The following is a 20,203-nucleotide window of genomic DNA, read 5'->3' as shown; positions in this document are numbered from 1 at the left end:
CAGGCCCTACCATTTACCAAGAATTTCTCAGAGGCCATGGAATGCACACAGGTACTTACTTCTCACAGTTGTACAGATCACAGCAATAGCATGTGTTACTCTTTATTTTCAGCTGGCACTTGCTGTTTAAGGTGTGACATGTCACCTGCCAAAAAAGTAGAAACTTTTATCCTCAATGTTTCAGTGTTGTGTGAATCACCCTACTGACCACAAAAAACCCCAGCTACTACAGCATTGTCAAGTAGTATTACCTGTTGTGCAGAAAGATCCTGAGATTTCAAAATTCATGACTGCAAGCCAGAAGGATATCCCTGAGCTCCTAGGAGCTTTAACCAGGATGACAGCCCCTGAGTCTGAGGGCATTTGCACTATGGAGCACAGAGCTCCCAGCACCAGCCTGAAGCCAGGGCTGCCAGAGTTTTCAAGCACTTTGCTGCACTGCCTGGTGCTATTCTGATGAGACCCAGAGTCTGCAGCCAGGAGACCCAGATCTCTACAGCTGTGATGCAGTGACCATGGGTCTGGGGAGATACACTACAACAAACACTGAAGTGGACAAGAGCACCAGTCTATTATAGTGGGGAAATGGCTAGGGACCCAATTTATCTGAACAGCTTCCAACAAATGGGAGCTCTCCACTTTCAGTGAAACCCTCCTGAGGAAGGAAGTAATTATGAACAACAACAAGAACAATCTTCAAACTCACAAACAGAATAATTCAGAAAAGATCCAAGCACTCCAGCAAGTAAGTGCCATTTATTGCAGGCTCTTGACTATAAAACTGAAAAGGTTTATTTATGTGAGGAGGAATTGCAGGGATGGACAGATGCTAGAACAATAAAGGCAGGCACACGTAAGCCCCTCTCCATCCAGACACAAAATCATTTTAATGACTCCTTAAGTGTGGTAAGCATTAATCACTTCTATTTGGCACTACAGGCCAATTGAAATATTTTATATGTAAGGCTTTTCTTTTCCCTGAGATTTTTACCTTATTGACTTTGAAATCCTGGAGAGCTGTCAGGTTTTAAAAGCTAGCAGTCAGAAAATACATTCTTTCTATAGCTTTGATTTGATAGGAAAAAGTCTCTGTAACCACTGGAGAAGTATTTTGTTCACAAAATGCAATTAAAATGCACTATTGAATGGAAAACCCCTCATAATGAAAAAGTAGAAGGAGCATGCTTAGGAATACATGCTTGCTTTTGACAAGTTTATCAGACAGTTCTGGCTTACCCATGAATGTGTTACTCAGTGGAATAGTGTCCACAAGAGATGTCAAACCAGATGTTTCTCACGTCCTAAGTTCTGGATCTGTGCATCCTTTTTAGTATGAAAACTGTCACTGTTGATCAGTCTGTACTCCTCACGTGCTTGTTCCCGGCAAAAAGGAAAGCCTTAAACACACACACCCAGCACCAGAGAAAGTTCATCTTGCAGCTGGTCTCAGACTTGCTGCACTTGTCCTTAGCAGGATTTGATTGAGCAGTGGAAGACGGGTGCCAAAACTAATGTTAGAAGGAGATTAGAATGATTCCTTGGGATTTCTTTGCTGCTCAGGACAAGGCTGTACCTGTGGTTAGTGCCTCATACAAATCAGCTCTTCTATCCCAAAATGGAAGTTAGATTATAAAAGGACAGTCTCAGTCTAGGTTGCAATCTGGAAATGGAGCTCACAGCTTGATACAAACACATCCCATTTGTCACAAGGGCATCTCATCCTGAGACAGAACCTTGTTTCATCACCATTGCTCTATTGTATCTGAACTTACTGGAATGTAACCTAAGGGCTTGGTTGGCCTGAAGTCCAGCTGTCCTCAGCCTGAGCTGCAGCTTACTGCAGGAAAGGAGCACTTCTCAAAGCAGATTGAAAACCAATCCTGGAGCACAGTTGTGTTACCACAGCCATTTGTGGGATGCCCTATGCTTTTGCATTCAGTGGATCTTCAGACTTTGGTTTCAACCTCCTGAATGCAGTGAAAATGGCCTAGGACCTGCAGAGTTAAAACTCCCGTTACGCATGCACAGTTGGGATAGGAGGGCTTTATAGGATGGAATGGGTTACTAAAAAGTGGTTTGTTCTGATGCATGGTTTGGGGACCACTTCTGATAGGAAATAAAAGTAGTTTTTCCCTCTCCAAGCAATAATAAGGCCAGTCTGCCCCTTTTAATGTAGAAGGCTAGAAGTACAAAACAGGGAGATCAGCATGATCTTAAAACACATTTTTAGCTGCTTCTACTCTACAAGACACATATTATTGGCCAAGGAAGTTACTATAGTTATCTATTTTTATCACCGCACTTTTAAAACATGCCCAGAACAAGACACTCCTTTTTAGGAGAACAGTGAACAAACCAAAATAAACAAATTAGTGTGTGGTGTGAGCAAGGGTGGTGGAAACAGGCCATTTGTGGGTGTTCTGCATGTCAAGACCTATTATTTCATTTCAGTGACCAGACACTTAGCTTTTTCATGTCCTGGATGTTTCTGATTGATTATCTCCTTAGCACCAATTGAAGATATGTTCTCATCTCATGGTAATTGCAAGAAAATCAAATTCTTTCTGCTTTGAGCAAAGAGAACTGAAACAGGCAGACCAAATGAGCTGGAGACCACTTACAGGTGAGAAATGTCAATCAAAAGGAAACTTGCACTCCATAAACAATCTGCTTTCCTAGTTAAGTGTTTGCCTGGCATGCAGAGCATGTCCTCTGCTCACTACGTGGCTACCTTTGGAAAAGCAAAAACCAAGTATAAATGCCACGGATCCTTAACTCTGAATTAGCATATGCTGACTCTAAATCAGTGAACAACCAGACAAGAATGCTATTAGAAACTACCTACACTTTTAACAGATATGGGGTTTGTGTTTTTTCCAGAATAAAGGAAGGAGTTCTGGGTGGCCCAAGTTTAGACATTCCGAGAATCAGCAGAGCTGTGGAAAACCATCTGGCTAGAAGCCTGAGGCTGGGGTCACCTGGAAGGAGTTGTGGTCAGTGTGACGCCAACCACATGCTTATTACAGGAACCAGAAGCGTTTCTCAGGCCATGTCTGTGTCTGAGTGTGCATGCACACTGTAGAAAAGGATGGAGTAAAACTGACAGGAAAGGGTGTTGTCAGACTTCATAAGTTTGTCTAGGTAGGCCTTTACATGAGCAGATCAGTGAAATATTTTTGTCATGCATTTTCTGAAATCAACAACAGGGTGCCCTAGCGGCAAGATTTAAGTAGTGCTTAACCTGGTAGTATACTTTGCTAAGCTTTCTAGAAATATCAGTGGTAACATTCCTCATACACCTTTTCTTAGCCGTGCCAGGAATGGTGATAGAGAACAACTGGCTTCTTGAAAGTTATACCACTGTTTAGCTGTTCTCCATTTTGCTTTTCTATTCACTCCCACCAATTTACCACAGTAATAAAATAGGAAAAGAAACTAAATCTGGACTTCTCAGGAGGTTAGCCATTTGGATATGGGAACTTTTCTGACCATGTTAATGTCATTGAGATAATGAAAAAGCTGCATTTAAAACCACTGATGTTCTTGGCCTTTGCTGGATAAATACAGAGATTTGAAGTCTTCTGGATGATAAAAATGGATTAATTTAGGTATTTCCTATTCCACTCGGAGTCTACAAAGACCTTCTTAGAGGAAGATGCCAGTGTGACAAACACATTCCAGACAGTTATTATACAGCATAGATGGACTAGGAATCATTCCATTCCCAGAGTAATGTACTGGATTCAAACACTGATGATGACTCAAAACCTCACTGATTGTAGTGATTTGCAACGATCAGAGGCTTGGACAAGCAGGGAGTCACTTGTGGGAGACAAACAGTGGGGTTTCTATCTACCCATGACCTACATGCACAGACATGCTCTCAAACATCTCCCTCACTCCTCCCCAGCACAGCAGAAATGAACACATGATGAGGTGAGTTTGTTTACCTCAGTCTGGTAGGCATCATAGAGGAATCCTATTCCACTTGAATAAAACTGGCATCTTTTGTTATACAAAGGTCTGGGTTCCTGTGAAGAGAAAAACAGCCAAAAAAAAGGGATTGGATTGGAGGAAGTGGAAGGCACCATGTCCCATCTCCCCATGCCTAATGTTTACAGCTCTGTGGAGCTGAAGCTAGTGCAGTCACTTGGGTAAACAGCTCACACCCCCCGTGTTGGCTTTCTTTCTGGAATGGCTCTCCTCAGGGCTACATTTTCCATCCTCACTCCACCACTAAGCTATGTGAGTATCATTTATTTTTCTCTAAAAGACATCACCCCTGGCATTTAACCACCTGATGTCATTTAACCACACTTGATGCTAAATAGTACTGCTCTATGAGAATGGTCCAGTCACTCTTTTTTCTGGTACAGTTTCTTATCTAGCACCAAGATTTACTTTGCAGGTTGTTTTCAAGATATGGGACTTTGTTTTTAAAGAATTTCAACAACATTCATGGTGAGAACAAAGTAAAATATATAAGAGTTTGAATATTCCACTTACAATCCACACTTCAAACCCCAGAAGCAAAACAAAGAATAATGAAGAAATTAAGGCAGAAAGAGAAAGCAATTTACATTGTTTGGTTTTGCCTTATTTTCCATTTATGCTATTGCAAAAGATGCATTCACTGCTCGTATTTCATATTTTTCTTGTTACAGTTCCCACAAACTGATATAAAGGAAGAACACAATGAAATATCCTTGGCCAGATGGAAAATGTGTGCTTCTGACCTTGGCAAACAGCCACTTTGAAAGCTGGAGGGTGCATACCTCAGTCAGTTTCAGGACAAGACCATATTTGTTTTGGGAGGATTTGACAACATGAGTCCCCTGTGATCCAATGTCTATACCAAAGCAGTGTTGGAATTTCTTAAGTTTGCAAAAAAAAAGAAGAATTTTTCAACTTCCCATCACTTATCTAGTCCTGATCTGTGCCTTCAAAAGCATTCAAGTGCTCATTGCTCCTCAGTATGTCAGTCAGACCAGATACGAGACAGAAGATGCAAACCCACTATCTGCCATCCCCTCTTTCCATGCCAACTTACAAGCAAAGGACTATTTAAGTTGTTAGCAGAAATCTTCACTGATTAACTTTCACTGCATTTTAAAGCTTTAAGATCCATCCAGGAATAACCTAGAAATTGCAGAAAGATCTGCACTACTTCACATCGCAAGCAGAGTATTCTCTGCTTGTTGGATAATGAAGTGTGAACTGTATAGATCTGCTGATCCAAAATGCATAATTAGTCAAATTGCAGAGCTAGGCAGGAATGCAGACAGATCAATGAATAAAGCTCCTCCGTCAGCTTGTTTGCCTTTCTGATTACTCCAGCAAACTTAAGCAAGTTTGAACATCAGCTCTCAAGGGTTAGAGAAAGGTTAGCTTCCTGCATCCAAAAAAATTTATTTATACTACACAAGTGTAATAAAAAATGCTTCAGTAACTCTTTTTCTCTAGAGGAAAAGCAAATACCACATGAACAGCATGCCATATCTTGAACTAGGTCAACATTCTTCCACAGTCCTGGGAAAGCATTAGCCTTCGGCCATGACTTCCAGGGACAGTTCTGGTTGGGAGGTCTAAGAAGATTTCAGTTTCTCTGCCAGAACAAGGAGCTGACAAGTAGAGTAGCTCTGGTGGACTTCATCGTTACAAACAAGGAGAGATTGGTCAGGGGTGTGAAGGTCAGGGGCAGCTTTGCCCCTAATGATATGGTGGGGTTCAGAATCTGGAGAGGATGGAGCAGGATCCCAACTCTGGGCTCGAAGAAAGGAGATTTTGGCTTATTCAGTGATATGTTTGGAAGAATCCTATGGAATACAGTACTGGAAAGCAATGAGGTCCAGGAAAGTGGGTTGATATTCAAGGTTCACCACCTCCTAACTGAGAAACAATTCATCCCAACCAGCAGAAAATCAAGCAAAGGCAGCATGAGGCCTCTGTGGATAAACAAGGAGCTCCAGATGTAACTCAGGCATGAAAAGGAAGTCTATGAGAAGTGTGATAAGGGGGAAATCACCAGGGAGGAAAATAGGGAAATTATATGAGCATGCATGGAGAGGTTAGGAAAGCCAAAGCTTTCCTGGAATTCAATCCATCAAAGGTTGCAAAGGGCTAGAAGAAGGGCTTCTATGAGCGTATTAGCAGCAAAAGAGAGATCAGGAAAATACGTGCACATTACTGAGTAAGGCAGGCAACATGGTACAAACACATGGTAATGGTCAAGGTATTCAGTGCCTTCTTTGCCTTGCTCTACTGTGCAGACCAGTGGGAAAATCTGGCACAAGAAAGGATTACCCTTGCTGAAGGGGGATCAGTTTAAAGAACATTTAAACAGAATGGAGATACATCCTATCTTCAAGGATGACAAGGAAGAGAATCAAGGGAACTACACACTGGTGGGAAGGGATGGAGCAAATAATCTTGGAAGCAATTTACAAACATCTCAAGGACATGAAGGTGATTTGGAGTAGTCAGCATGGATTTAACCTTCTTCAAGGATGTGACTGGCTTGGTGGATGAGTGGAGCTCCTTGCTCACCTGCTTCTGATCTTTATCTTCACTAATCACTCTGGCAGTCTCTCATTCTCACAGACAAGCTGATGAAATATGGGCTAAATAAATGGAGAGTGAGGTGGACTGAAAGTTGGAAGAACTTCTGAGGTCATAGTGTTGGGAGTAGTGACATGAAGTCCATCTGGAGGTGACTTAATAGTTGTCTACCCCAGGGGTTAATACTAGGGACAATATTGTGTAACATCTTAATTACTGAACTGGATGGGTAGAGTACACCCTCTGCTAGCTAGCAGATGATACAAAACTGGGATGAGTGGCTGAAACACCAGAGACCCGTGTTATTGTTCAGAAGGACCTGGGCTGGAGAAATGGCCCACAGGAACCTCAACAAGTTCAGTACAGGGAAATGTCAAATCCTGCACCTGTGGAGGAATAATCCCATGCACCAGAAAAGACTGGAGCCTGACTGTCTGGAAAGCGCCTTTACAGAGAAGGACCTGAGGGTCCTGGTGGGTAACAAGTTAAACATGAACCAGCAATGTGTCCTTGTGGCAGGAAAAGCCAGCAGTATCCTTGACTGCATTACCAATAGGCCCAGGAAGGTGATCCTTCGTCAACACTGGTGAGACATATCTGGAATACTGGGTAAAGTGCTGGACTCCCCAGTATGAGAGAGACCATGGACATGGTCTGTGAATTAACAAACTTTAGTATCTGTGATAAGAGAAGCAGAGCTGGGATTGTTCAGCCTGGAAAACAGAAGGTTCCCATGTACCTTATCAATATGGATCAATACTTGATGGGGAAGTGAAGATGGAGCCACATTTCTCTCAGTAGTGTCCAGAAAAATTACAAGATGCAGTGGGCACAAACTGAAATACAGGAATTTCCATTTAAACATAAGAAGAAACCTTTTTTATTCTATGGGTGATTAAACATTGGAACAGGTTTCCCAGAGTGGTTGTGGAGTCTCCAGCCTTGGAGATACTCAGTCTGGACACTGTTCTGAGCCACCTGTACTAGCTGACACTGACAGGTGGTTGGATTAGAAATCTTCAGAGGTTCTGCCCAGTCTCAGCAATCTTCTGATTCTGTGAAGAAGGTCAGAGTCTATGTCAGGGTATGAGCACACTAACAAGTTCTCTCAAACTGACATAGGTTACGAGTTTAGCAGATATACTTTAGTGCCTGGAGACAGATGCTCCCTGGGCTTACCTTCTGGGCATTCATATCCTTACTACAGGTTGCTGATGGGTGATATCACCACACCACACTATGAGGCTGAGTCTGATCCTGAATGCTAAGATACTCCCCTCAGACACCTCTGTAAGGCATCTCTTAAAGGCAGTGAGAGAGCTGTCTAATCTGCCTCCATCAAGTATAGGAAGACCCTCACTTTTGGCCCTCATCTCTTGGCTTACACAGTTTTTCTACCTCTTATACCTTCTTCCTCTTAAAAAATAAACTGGTCCTTTTATTGGTTTGGTCTTTGGTGGAGAAGACAAGCACACTTTTCATCCAAGTGTGCTTGTGACTGGAAGCAGCACTGCTCCCTTGGGAGAGAGGTGATTGATTAATCCATACCAGCTATTATGGCTTGATATTGCTGTGCAGAAAAAAGGTCAGAGCTGTGACGTGGAAGCGACCACAGTGAATACAGTTATTACATTTGCATGCACAATCAAAGCAAGCAAATACCTTCCCTCATGCACCTAATTTTGAACAGCAAGCCTGCTGCACTAGTACAGCCAGCCTTCTGCATTCAGTCTGTTCTCTAAATGCATCCCTATGTGCAATCAAAATAAATGAGTGATGATCAAATGTACAAAAATAACAAAGATTAGATAACATTGGCCTTGTCCAGACACCCACAAAATTTAACACCTAAAGCACACAGCTTTTAAGTAAAGGTACTCTGGGGATGCCAAGAAGTTGCATCGGTAAAAGCTTCCATTTTCCTGTCACAGAGGTGCTCTAGTCTGTCTGTCTGCTAAGGTGTTTATATGAATAAGGCACCACACAGATATTAAAAAGAGTTTAAAAGTTATCCAACAGTACGTCACACCACATAAGAACCTGCTGGACTTTACAGGAGTCTCTAATACCAAAGGCAAATGAGACATACTTTAAAGCTATAAAAATATTCCTGACAGACAGGTCTTAAAATACTTCATATTGCTCACAACAGATTGTATATGAATATAGTATGTACTTACCAGTCCTTGATTCTTCTTGATTCTACTGCTTATAGCAATACTGGTTGAGACAGAGCTAGTTTTACATACTATATATATGTGTGTATGTATATATATACATTTCATCTATTAAGAGTAATTCTAAAGTATATAGCAGCAATATTCTTTTTAACTAATTTAATATCCTTTGATACCAGGAACTTCCTCAACCACTTTTATTGAAACAGAGCTATGTAATACCTCCCATTAAGGTGTAATATTAATTCATTAAAATATTAATATATAATATAAAATGCATTCCCTTTCTCTGCTTCGAGTAAGTCCCTTTGAGTGGAAATGGGCAGGTGGGAAAGTTCTGTTGGTTAGAGCTCTGTTGATACATGCAGAGGACAAAATATGTAGGCTGGTAAAAAGAGGAAAACTACAAAAATGTAGTTTTCTGCTTGGGTTTGTTTATTTATTGGTGCAAAGGAAAAATGGACAAGTTTTATTCAATCCTTCTGAGCACTGGAAAAGATGATTTCTTAGCTAATTATGTATGACTGAGTTTGTGTATACTGGGCAGGTACAGCCAGAATGCCATCAAGCTAAGTTTAGAAAGTTTTCAGATGTGCCAAAAAATCCCCCCCCCCCCCCAAAAAAAACCAGGACACCCAGTACTTCCCTTTAATTTGAGACAAATCAGAACTGCTCAGCCTTGCACCCTACAAGGCAAACTCTAGCTTTCCCTCTTCTTGAATTTTTTATTTCAATAGTTTTCCAGTATGTGTATTAAAACCTGAGAGTGACAGATGGACAAGAGTGAAGGCTTTATGCCAAGGAAGAGAAGACTTGGTCCAAATACAGAGGGTTTTGGTTTGGCTGATTTCTTTATTTTAAGAGCATACAATAGAAACCCCACATTCTCTTTGATGGTGGGAGCATTGCAGTATGTTTTTTGTGTAAGGAAAGTATTCTTTTAACAGTATCTTTGGTGAATGTCTGTAAGGAAGTTGAAGGGCTCTTAACTGAGGTACAGAAAGAAGTTTCTTCTATGCCAGTTTTTGTTTCCTTGGAGAACAGATATATTTTGGATAACATAGGGAAAATTCTGTTTCTATTATGTGTAAGCTCACTTTCAGAAAACGGAGATATAGCTTAAACTTTATTGAATGAAATGTACACCATACTTTACAAAACATGACTAATAATTTTTTGAAATAATTATATAGTGAGGGCTATTTTTTGCAGTTACAGTATTTATTTACTCTTAGCTTCCATAGCTGCATTGATAGAGGTGTAGATTAATCAGTGCCAGGGAATGTTTCCAGGGCTGAAACTCGAGCATCAAGCCCATTAAATTGTTCGAACTGTGTTGGTGATGGCTTTGGCCTGGGCAAACTCTCACTCTTCCAAAATAATTTCTGGGCATGATTTGTAAACTATTATGGGCCAAGAACCATTCCCAGTAAGTAATTTGGACATTGCCGTTTACATTCCAAGAGACTTTGAGAGTGAGGACGTGGGCTTTACTGTGCCAGCTGGCCTGGGGAGCATGGAACTGTCCTGGTCACATGTAAAAGATGAATATAGATAAAATTGAGGAGTCCAAAACCAGAATAATGTTTTTGGTGTCTCATTAGCATCAAGTTTTAATTTTCTGTTTTCAGTTGTTTTCATCTACAGCAAAGCTAGCAATGAATAGGAGAGGGATAGCTGCCAAAATTTTTCAAGTTTAATCCTAAAAACAAACTGAAACATCACCCTTCAGTGCCAGCTCAGCCTTGTGCCAACAGCTGGGTGTTCTGGAGATTATAACTCCCTTCAAGATCACACTCTCTGCTAACTTTCTGAAAACAGGCATGCAAATATGAACAAATAGAAGTTATTAGCAACTAGCTTTTATGCTCCTCTGGAGGGCTAGATGGAGCACAGGTATCTGTGCTCCAGACTGGCTGAGAGCACATGGCACATGGGAGCATAAAAACCTGAGAGCTTTCAGACCAAAGATAAAAGAATCTCCTCAAAGAAGGGCCCAACATATTAGGAGCCTGGGAAAGCAGGCAGACTGGATCGCTGTGTGGGGGCCCAAGCTAGAGTTGGTTGGATCCTACCCTATACAAACAACGAGAGGAAATGCTACAGGTCTTTTGTAATTCCTGTCTCTCTCTGACCAAGGGCTGTTTCTCCATCTTTTTCAACAACACTCCCAATGAGATGGGTGTCTCCTGAGGAAGACTGCTAGAAGATTGCAGGGATTCACAGGAGTGATTAATACAAACATATTTGTGCTTTCAATCATAAACAAATGAAAAATGCCCATTTAAAAAAAAATTATGAACAGTTTCCATATTGGCTCTGGCCAGTTGGGTATTAGGAACTTCTGAGTCCAAGGTCAGTATTACCAATACTGCAGTGGGGGGGTGTCAGCTTCAAGGAACAAAACATTTTATACCTCAGTTTGCTCCCCAGCCTTGCAACTCCCACACAGAGTACATGACCATACCCTCTAGAATCAGAAACAAGGGTGGATTTTTTTGAGAACGGTTTTGGGCTTTTACTCACTGGCAGATAAACCTACAATTCAGTTTTCAGTTTATAATTTCTGAAGCAGAAACAGCTTTCAGAAAACAATTTATCTTGAAGAATTTCACTGTTATATGGAAAAAGAAGAATCAATACCCCCTGAAATCTCCAAGTCCATATTTCCAATTATTGAACCCACATCAACTGCCAGAAAACTAAGTAAGTAAAATAACAATTTTAAAATGCCTGGTTTCCTGAAGACCTGTATCTTCTTGTGTGTTGTTAAAGGATCTTTAACTTTCTGGTAGTCCAACAGAATGCCTTACACATAATTAATGAGATGTTAAATTTTTGTATACATATAGTTACATATAGTTTGTTTTGTAAACGATTTGCTTACATATAATTATTAACATAGCATTCCTCATATGCCTCATTGAAATTTATTTCTGTAACTAATGCCATTATTTTCAAACCTCTGTATTTCAGACAGCAGCTGGACAGAGAGGAAGAGAGGGGTCACTGCTCACTGTGTGGCAGGAGCCTCTGGGCAGGACACATCATGTTCTCCCACAGGAAATGTTGCTTCCTTGGACAGGCCATTGTCCTGGGGCTGCCCACCACCACCACTGGGCTCAGTGGGCTTCTCTTCTCCCCCTTCAATATCTGGGACTGCTCTTATGGGAGTGCCAGGCATCAGCCCCTGGCTTTTGCCAGGATGTGCTCTTTCAGTCAGTGCCAGGGATTCTAAGGAGGCTGCCATTGCATCTCCATCTCTCTTACACACTAAGAAATTCAACCCACATAATAAATTGGCTGTAAGCATTTGGCTGGCAGCTATCTGGAATGCTGTGGTTGCTACAAAACCTCAGGTTTAAAACCACTGTGACTCTGCAAGTCCAGGTGCTAGAAAATAAAGCCATGGACATTATGGAGAGATGACTGAAAGACAGGCATTGTAAAACAAAAACAAACAAACAATTTTTTTTTTATTTTAAATTAAGGAAGTTGGGAAAGGGCAGTTATGGGAAGAAAATTAAATGTCCTACTGGACTTGGCAGTGTTAAGTTTATGTTGAACTTGATCATCTTACAGGTCTTTTCCAACCTAAATAATTCTACCATTCTATGATAATCCTTACCTACTTCACATTTTGACCATGCACCAAGACAGTTTTTTCTAGAATTATTAACAACTTTTATCTCATAGTCACCAAGCTCATAATCAGCTTTTGAATCCAAATGTGTCAGTTCAGTTTCACTTCATCAAGTGGGCTTCCAAGCCTTTCCATTTCTGCACTTCAGCCATTTTCCTCCCCTGTGATACTAGTGATTGTTTCCTACTTTTTCTAATGTTTTGTCCTCTTGATGGCATCACCTTGACTATCAACATGGAAAGTCCTAGGCTGTCATGGTGTGCATAGTGCATGCTGGCTGGGATTTGGGAGGGTGAGTGCTAATAAAAGTGAACCATTTCTGGACTCCCACAGTCCTGTGTGAGTGCAGCAGCCCAGCCCCAAGGTTATGCTACTGCCAAGGGCTGCAGTGGATCAGACCATCAGGAATAGAATATTTTCAATTTTTTTGCTATTTTTGTCAAAATTTATCCAATAATTAGTGAGGTATATTAAGAACCTTTAAGCCCTAGAATTAGGTTTTCATATGTTCTCTTTGCCTAAGGTGCAGACCTGGCTAGTGTTTAATTCAGTTTCTACATATATTGCCCTTGCCTTAAGAGTCAAGGGTTCCCAAATGTACAGTTGATCAAACCCTTCAAAGCAATGCAGAGTGAGACAGAGACATGCTTCTGTCCATGCCATACTGCTACTGTAACTACAGCACATTAGTGATCCCCTGGTGCAAATAATACAATTAATACATTCCCAGTGTTGTTTAAGCACTTCAGAGGCAGCCGCCACAGTATCTGGTTACATTCTCTGGGTGAGGTCATGCCACGAGAGCAATTCCACCGCAGTCTGCAGACAGCACTTACCCTTTCTTGCGCTTCTACATCTGCCTTGCATGAATTTAAGAGCTTATCTTCTTCCAGAAATGCTGCACTGCAGCCTAGAGACCCTGCCTATCTTGTCTGCTATTTCTGAAATAACCCAACTATTTCCTATTTTCAGTTCTGAAAACAGGAAAAGCAGCTGGTAGGGCTTAAAACCTTTACTCTCACAAACTAGATTTACTTCCCATTGTGCTTTCCAGGGGCTCTTTTTAGGATTTCTATTTAATCGGAAAGACTAGATCCTACAGAATCCTCTTCTCTTAATGCTTGGTAGCACTAGATATTCATTTCAGGTCTTTCAAACCAGTAAATATTCAGAGTACCTGTACACTGTCATGGCTGAAAAACACACACTTTGCAGTGGTAGCCTCAGTCTTACTCTGTTTTGGTGAGGTTTGTGGTCTTGTAGTACCACTACAGTCAAATGAGAAGCCTCCAGATGCTGGAGCTGCCACGTTGCTGGACAATGGTCACTTTCTGATGTGGACTGACAGGTCTGTTCTCAGATGGATATAGATCGATTAGAAGAGATTAAGTCCTCTTCAAACAGGTGATTTTCTCCCAGTGACTTTTGGCCACACTCTCTGTGGCACGAAGGTGGGAGGAAAGGCCCATCAGCCTTCACAAGCAGATGGAGTGCAGTGGAACAGGCAGAAGAAATGAGAACTGACTCCCCTGCACATTCCCAAGGAGGTTCAGTGGCTCCAGTGCCTTTAGCTGATGCAGGCTCAGGTGGTGGCAAGAAGGAAAGATGTGTGTGCAGAGCTGCTGAGTGACATAGTGCCTGTCTGCTTGGGGCTGCTGCTCTGGCTGCTCTGGGGATAAGGCCACACAAGGCTCCAGTGAGGAAGCCTACTCCTGCCTTAATACAGTAAATCCAAGCCAATACAAATCCAAGGCACAGGAATAGGTCTGTTTTTCTTTAGTCAAGTCTTGCTACTAACGTCTCTCAGGGTGAGGCTACAGACCTTCCCACAATACCTGCAATAGCTATGTTGTGTAGTTAAAAACTTAGACTTACCACTGGCTTTTACACAAGTTTCTAATGATGCAATTAGCTGATACTATTCAAGGCTATAATTTTAGTTATTGCTTGATGCAGTTAGGTATTTAATTGCTTATTATAGTTGATTACTTGCATTGATTACATTACTTTGATTATAGGGTTTGTTATATGAACTGATTGCTCTGTCTTGATTGTAATGATGTTGTGCCATGTGAGTAATTAACGTTTCCACAAGAATGCAAGAACTGTTTATTCTGTTTCTGGTAATGTAACTCAAATACATGAAAAACTGCTCCATCTCCTTCCTTTTGCCTTAATGCCATCAGAATACATAAGAAGTCACAGAACCACAGAATATTCTGAGTTGGAAGGGACTCACAAGGATCATCAAGTCCAACTCTTAAGTGAATGGAATGATCCCACACAGGGATCAAACCTGAAACCTTGGCATTATGAGCACCATGCTTTAACCAACTGAGCTAATCTCATATAAATCTCTAAGTACACTACTGGAAAAAATGTCAGTTTGGAAGACATTGCCTTTACACATCTGAAATACTGAATATCCTGCTGACTGAAATGTACAGGGGTTTCATTTATAATGTTCTTTTGGATTTATTTTACAACAAAGAGAAGGAAAAGAGGCTGCACTAAAAACATCTAATTGAGCAATAGATATGTATTTTAATATCTACATCTACAAATTAAATGCTGGAGGCTTAATTAACATTGCACTGTTGATTTTAATTTTCAGGGCATGGCACAACATATCCCTATTATAATTTAAATAATGTAATAACAACTTCATGTATGAAATTTTTATGTTAGGTATTGAGCAGAAAACAGACAGAAAGCAGGTGTTTATGCCCAGCAATTTGCCATCAAAGCTCCCTATCATTCCTGTAACAGAGAGACCCCCACTGACACACATCAGCCAGGCTGACAGGGCTCATCCAAATGCGAAGGACTGCAGGACTGGGCCCCAAAATGTAAGAGAGGAAAAAGTCCATGAGAGAAGCCTCAAGAGGAACGGAAAGACATGAGTTATAAAAGTAAAATAGTCTAAACAATTAGTGAAATGGTTCATGAATGCCCTGACTGCTCAGGTACAATTAGCTTCTCCCCATCTCCACTGGCTTGTCATTTTGAAGCTCAGATGCATTTCAGAGGATCAGAAATGTTGAAATACATGGCACTCACTGCTCCAGAGGCAAAGAAGTCACTGAATATCCTGATGGGTGGGAATGTGGAGAGAACTGCACTGAGCCATACACACAAGAAAATTCTAGGCAGATTTGGCTAAAAAAATTCTTAACTATGTTACCTCCTTGGAATTTATCATAAGAGACTGAATAAATATATTACAAGTGTGAAGTTCCATAATCTAGCAATGGTGATGCAATACACTTTAATAAGCTCTTAACAGAGCCATAAATAATCGTCTATCAAAACTTTGTTGAATACCTGGGAACATACTTTCCATGGACGTTATATGCAACTGAATAATCATCCACCCACAGAGAGAGAAATTCCTGCTACATGGTATGATTATTCATACTAATCATGGTTTCTTCTTAAAGGTGAAGCAAATAAAACCTTTTGCTAGGGCAGATTGCAGCATACTGAAACACCCTTAATTTTTACTCTAGTAGAATTTAAAGACTTCAGATCCATGTAAATAAACAATGCCTTTTCCTTTTTTTTTTTTTTAACTCCACTATTTTCTGCACTGAGCAACTGAAAACAGTTTTTCTTTTGAGAAACAATGAAAAAAATTGTGAAGTATTTTTGCTGCAATCTGAAGTCTGCAGGTGGTTACTTTCTCTCCCTCTATATATCTGTGTAGAAGCTTTGCAGTTTTTTCACAGAAAAGAAATGTCTGTTGTTAGTTTAGAAACATTTCTGAGAATAGGAAACAATAAAGGAAATTATCTTCTGCTGGCAGCACATCAGAGTGAAGTAGATTATGCTTTTCAGAACAGACTGCAAGCCCTTTGCCCCAGTTACCCACCTTTCTGAGGATTAAAGTGTAATTAACTTGCTTTGTATGCCTTGCATAAATTTCATCATGGCTGGTGCTTTGCAAAGTAATGAAGTAAAGATGGAAGTAGACAATAAATCTCCCCTGACCCAAGCTGCTATTCTACATTGCTGAACAAATTCTGCCGTCTCTGTCACTCACCTGATTTTTGGATATATAGAAACCACACAGATGCAGAAGACTATAGTCTATGTACAAATGCAGAAGACTATAATCCATGGAAACTAAAATACCAGTGTAATTTTAAATTTGGATCAAATCCTTCTCACTTTCTCACATCTCATATTATTTCTTGCATTAATAATATGATTATCAATATCACTAAAATTTCAGTGTAGAATTTCCCTATCCTATTTCCTTATCTCTGGAGCTGATTTACAATGTACTCAGTGGAGTTTGTACCTATCTAAATACATTAGAAGCAAAGCTAAAAGAAAATAAATTAATTTTCAGAGCCAAAGAAACTGGAAGTGCCAGATTTGCTACTATCCCATTGTGCTAAAAATTCTGCCCAGTTGTACACTGACATTGTGGTCTATGTGCAACGGGATCATGCAATTAAATGGCAGTGGCATTTAACCATTAGCTTTCAAACAGTCAAACATGTGGGTCATTCCCTTAACGTTTTCTCACAGTACAAACTCCCAATCTAAAACAGAAGAGCAGTCTTCCTCCCTCCCTATTGCATTGTAATTGTAGTAAGATGGTCTTACTGCATCTGCACAGAACTCTTCCCTCAAAGCTGCCTTGCTGCAATTTGAATGACCGAAGTAATGACATTAATGAGAGATCTCAATTTGGGCTGTTACATCTCAAAGAGGGAAGCCAATGGACCTGTGTTTATGTCAGGGGCCTAGGGAATCCTGGACCAACCCTTGGTTTTGCCAGCAGTGAAGGGATTTGTTCTATACAGTGGGGTAGAGGGGAAACGAATTCAGAACCTCTCTTCTTCCTTCTCACAGCAAGTGAATTCCTCTTTGATATTCAAACACAGTGTGTGTGCTGCCTAATGGTTTAGACATTTCTGTTTGGTTGGCAAAATACCAGCCCTTTTCCCTCGGGAGAACAAGTCACAGTGGGGAAGAAAAAAGGGATTTTAAAGAATTTACAATTTGGCTAAACCTGAAAGGAATTTCAGGGGGAAAAAAAAAAAAAGGCACTGTATAAACAGGGGGCTTTGTCCCTGCCAGGGTGAAAGGCTTTGCAAACTCAAGGGGGAATCATAAGATGTACTCCATAAAAAAGGGTTGCCATCATTTTTCTTACTACAAAATATCTGGCAAACTAATGCATACCACCAGCTCCTCTGTAATGTCAGTATATTCAGGCTGCATGCATAGTACTTACCTGTCTGGAAACAGAAGAGTATCCAACTGCAGATTTGTGGGTACAAAGACCCTGTATCTGTGTTCTAGACCAGAAAACATTAGTAAGATGGCAGTTTAGCTGACGAGTCCCTGGATCCGTCCAATACATTCAATATATGTGTATTCATATATATTAATATATTGAATGTATTCATAATTGGGTTGTTTTGTACGTTATCCAGTATGTGAGTAATAGCGGTTTTAGTAGAGATATTACTTCAGTTATGTTCATGTAAAGATTGCATTTCCTCTGTTGATTTGAAGACCAGCAAACCTAGATCAGAAATCTTGATAAATGATTTTCAAGTGTTTTTAATCTATCAAATCCTAAACATTTTCCAGCAGAGAACAGGTCCTGGCACCACACAGACAGGTCTAACAAGAGGTAATAGAGTTTTCACCTGACTGTAAAAATAGTTCACAGGAGCCTTCTTTGAAGACCCTACTCTAGAATGACCTCCTGAATAACAAAGGCTAATTTCATTCCAAGACATATGCTTCAAGTTCATAACCTCTGGATAAGCTTCATAAGATTACACAAAAAGAAGCTTGGGATTTAAATATTTCAGTGATGGAGAACTATCCATAACCTTGACAAAGCTGCTTCCATAATTCATTATTGTCAAAACCATGTCTGCTCCATGGTTTGAATCTCTTTAGCATTGACTTCAACTCACTGCATTTACTTTGTTTTTTGCAAGAGACTAAAACCCTTTGCTATCAGATAACCTTTGACTACACTGATACATTAGAGAGGCCATGATCAATTTACCTGTCAACCTTTCCTGTGTTAAATGAAATAAATCAAATTTTTGAGTAGTGTTACTAAAAGCTACGACTTCAGATTTCAGATTTTTCTTCTCCAAACTCTTTCCAAGTCAATAAGGTCCTTGGCAAAGCACCAAGAAATACCAGAGGTGGAATCAGTAATCTCACAGTGGTCCCACAGGCTATTCCTATATTGTCAGTTAAAAGCCAGAGATCAAACTCCACATGGTCCCACCACTTTGCTCACAGCAACACAGCTTAGCATCATATGTCCAGTTCTGATCTGGTTTCAAAATAGCTTGTGGGGGTGGTCTGAAACTCTTCTGTAATGTCAGTACATTCCCTTCTACTAGATTTCCTTGTGACTTCTGTTGTGAGGCTTTTGACCTATGTACCTCTGACTAATTTACCTTTCACAGGACTGGGCACTCCTGACCTGTAATGTGCTTCACAGGGAAAATATATCTGAGTAACAGGAACAAAAGTGATAGTACAACAGCCTCCAAGCTTTTCAGGCCCTCCAGGAAAATTCCTTTTCAAAGTTTTTGCCCTTTGATTTAAAGTATTGGATGTGTGAAAGTGGTTGTCTTGCAGTACAAAAGAGAAATCTTGGCAGATGGGCTTCAGCTGGTTGCAAGAATCCTCCTTTGCTCCAACCCTTGAACTAAGTTCATAAAAAAGAATTAATTCCACCCCGTAAATGGTTGGTACTCTTGGAATGCAATCTGTGCTTCCCATCTCAGTGTCGGATGCAATGTCTTATACTAGGATTAATACTGTGGGATAGTTGACCATTGGCATCAAAATTCACTAGTCGGAAACTCAAGCACTCTATATTTAGGAAGATCACAAATGAAACAATTTTACCTTGGTGGACCCTCAATATAAAAATCACTACTGAACTAGCACTAGCTTTCAGTTATAAATGTTTAGTACTCACTCTACTAAAAAACCAAAAATACAACTGCACAGCCTTTCACAGATTCACAGAATACTTTGGGTTGGAAGAGACCTTTAAAGCCCATCTAGTAGCAATGAGCATCTTCAACTAGACCAGGCTGCAGAGTCCTGTCCAACCTGACCTTGAATGTTTCCAGGGCTGGGGCACCTACCACCTACCTCTCTGGGAAACCTGTTTCAGTGTTTTACCACCCTCATCGCAAAAAATTCTTCCTTATATTTAATCTAAATTGACCCTCTTTTAGTTTAAAACCATGACCCCTTGTCCTATCAAAACAGGCCCTGCCAAAAATTTAGGGCTTATAAGGCCCCAGCTGGTTTCCATGGACCCTTCTCCTCTCCAGACTAAACAACCCCAGCTATCTCAGCCTGTCTTCACAGGAGTGGTGCTTCATCTCTCTGATCATCTTTGTGGTGCTGCTCTGGACTTGCCCAAAGGGGTCCATGTCCTTTCTGTATTGATGAGGACTCCAGAGCTGGATACAGCACTCCAGGTGGGGTCTCACCAGAGCAGAGCAGAGGGGCAAATCACCTCCCCTGACCAGCTGACCACACTGCTTTGGATGCTTTTTATGGTATATGCTATGCCATGCTATTATATTAATGAGTCATGCAGGATGGAAATGGAATTAAAAGTAATTAGCTGTAATTTTGTCTCATGTGGCAACATGGAGAACGTAAAATGCATTTAGTGCTGTTCTCCAGAGAATCCATCTAACTTAATTCCAGTGAGAAATTATTCTTTGAGTTGTGCTTTCTACCAACTGTTGTCAAGGTAACAACTTTATTAGACATGGAATACAACTATTTTGTTTTTTCTTCAAAGGGA

At 40.6% G+C, this 20,203-nt stretch overlaps 1 protein-coding gene across 4 annotated transcripts in view; it reads right to left on the bottom strand.

The window, feature by feature from the left end:
- The window catches only part of TMEM255B (transmembrane protein 255B), a 66,180-nt gene that overhangs the window by 11,279 nt on the left and 34,698 nt on the right, over nt 1-20,203 (bottom strand). For all 4 annotated transcript variants that reach the window (XM_042039374.1, XM_042039388.1, XM_042039381.1 and 1 more), the window contains 2 exons: nt 3,951-4,031; nt 60-145 (listed from right to left, as the gene is read on the bottom strand). In XM_042039374.1, coding sequence (XP_041895308.1) covers nt 60-145; nt 3,951-4,031 — 167 coding nt within the window. The remainder of the gene's footprint in view (nt 1-59; nt 146-3,950; nt 4,032-20,203) is intronic.

The sequence above is a fragment of the Corvus kubaryi genome, unplaced genomic scaffold (assembly GCF_017639235.1).
Source record: "Corvus kubaryi isolate FWS band 111438036 unplaced genomic scaffold, C.kubaryi_AGA036_p1.0 133, whole genome shotgun sequence".
NCBI lineage: Eukaryota > Metazoa > Chordata > Aves > Passeriformes > Corvidae > Corvus > Corvus kubaryi.
Note: the sequence above shows the minus strand (reverse complement) of the source record. Positions and strands in the feature narration are given on the sequence as shown.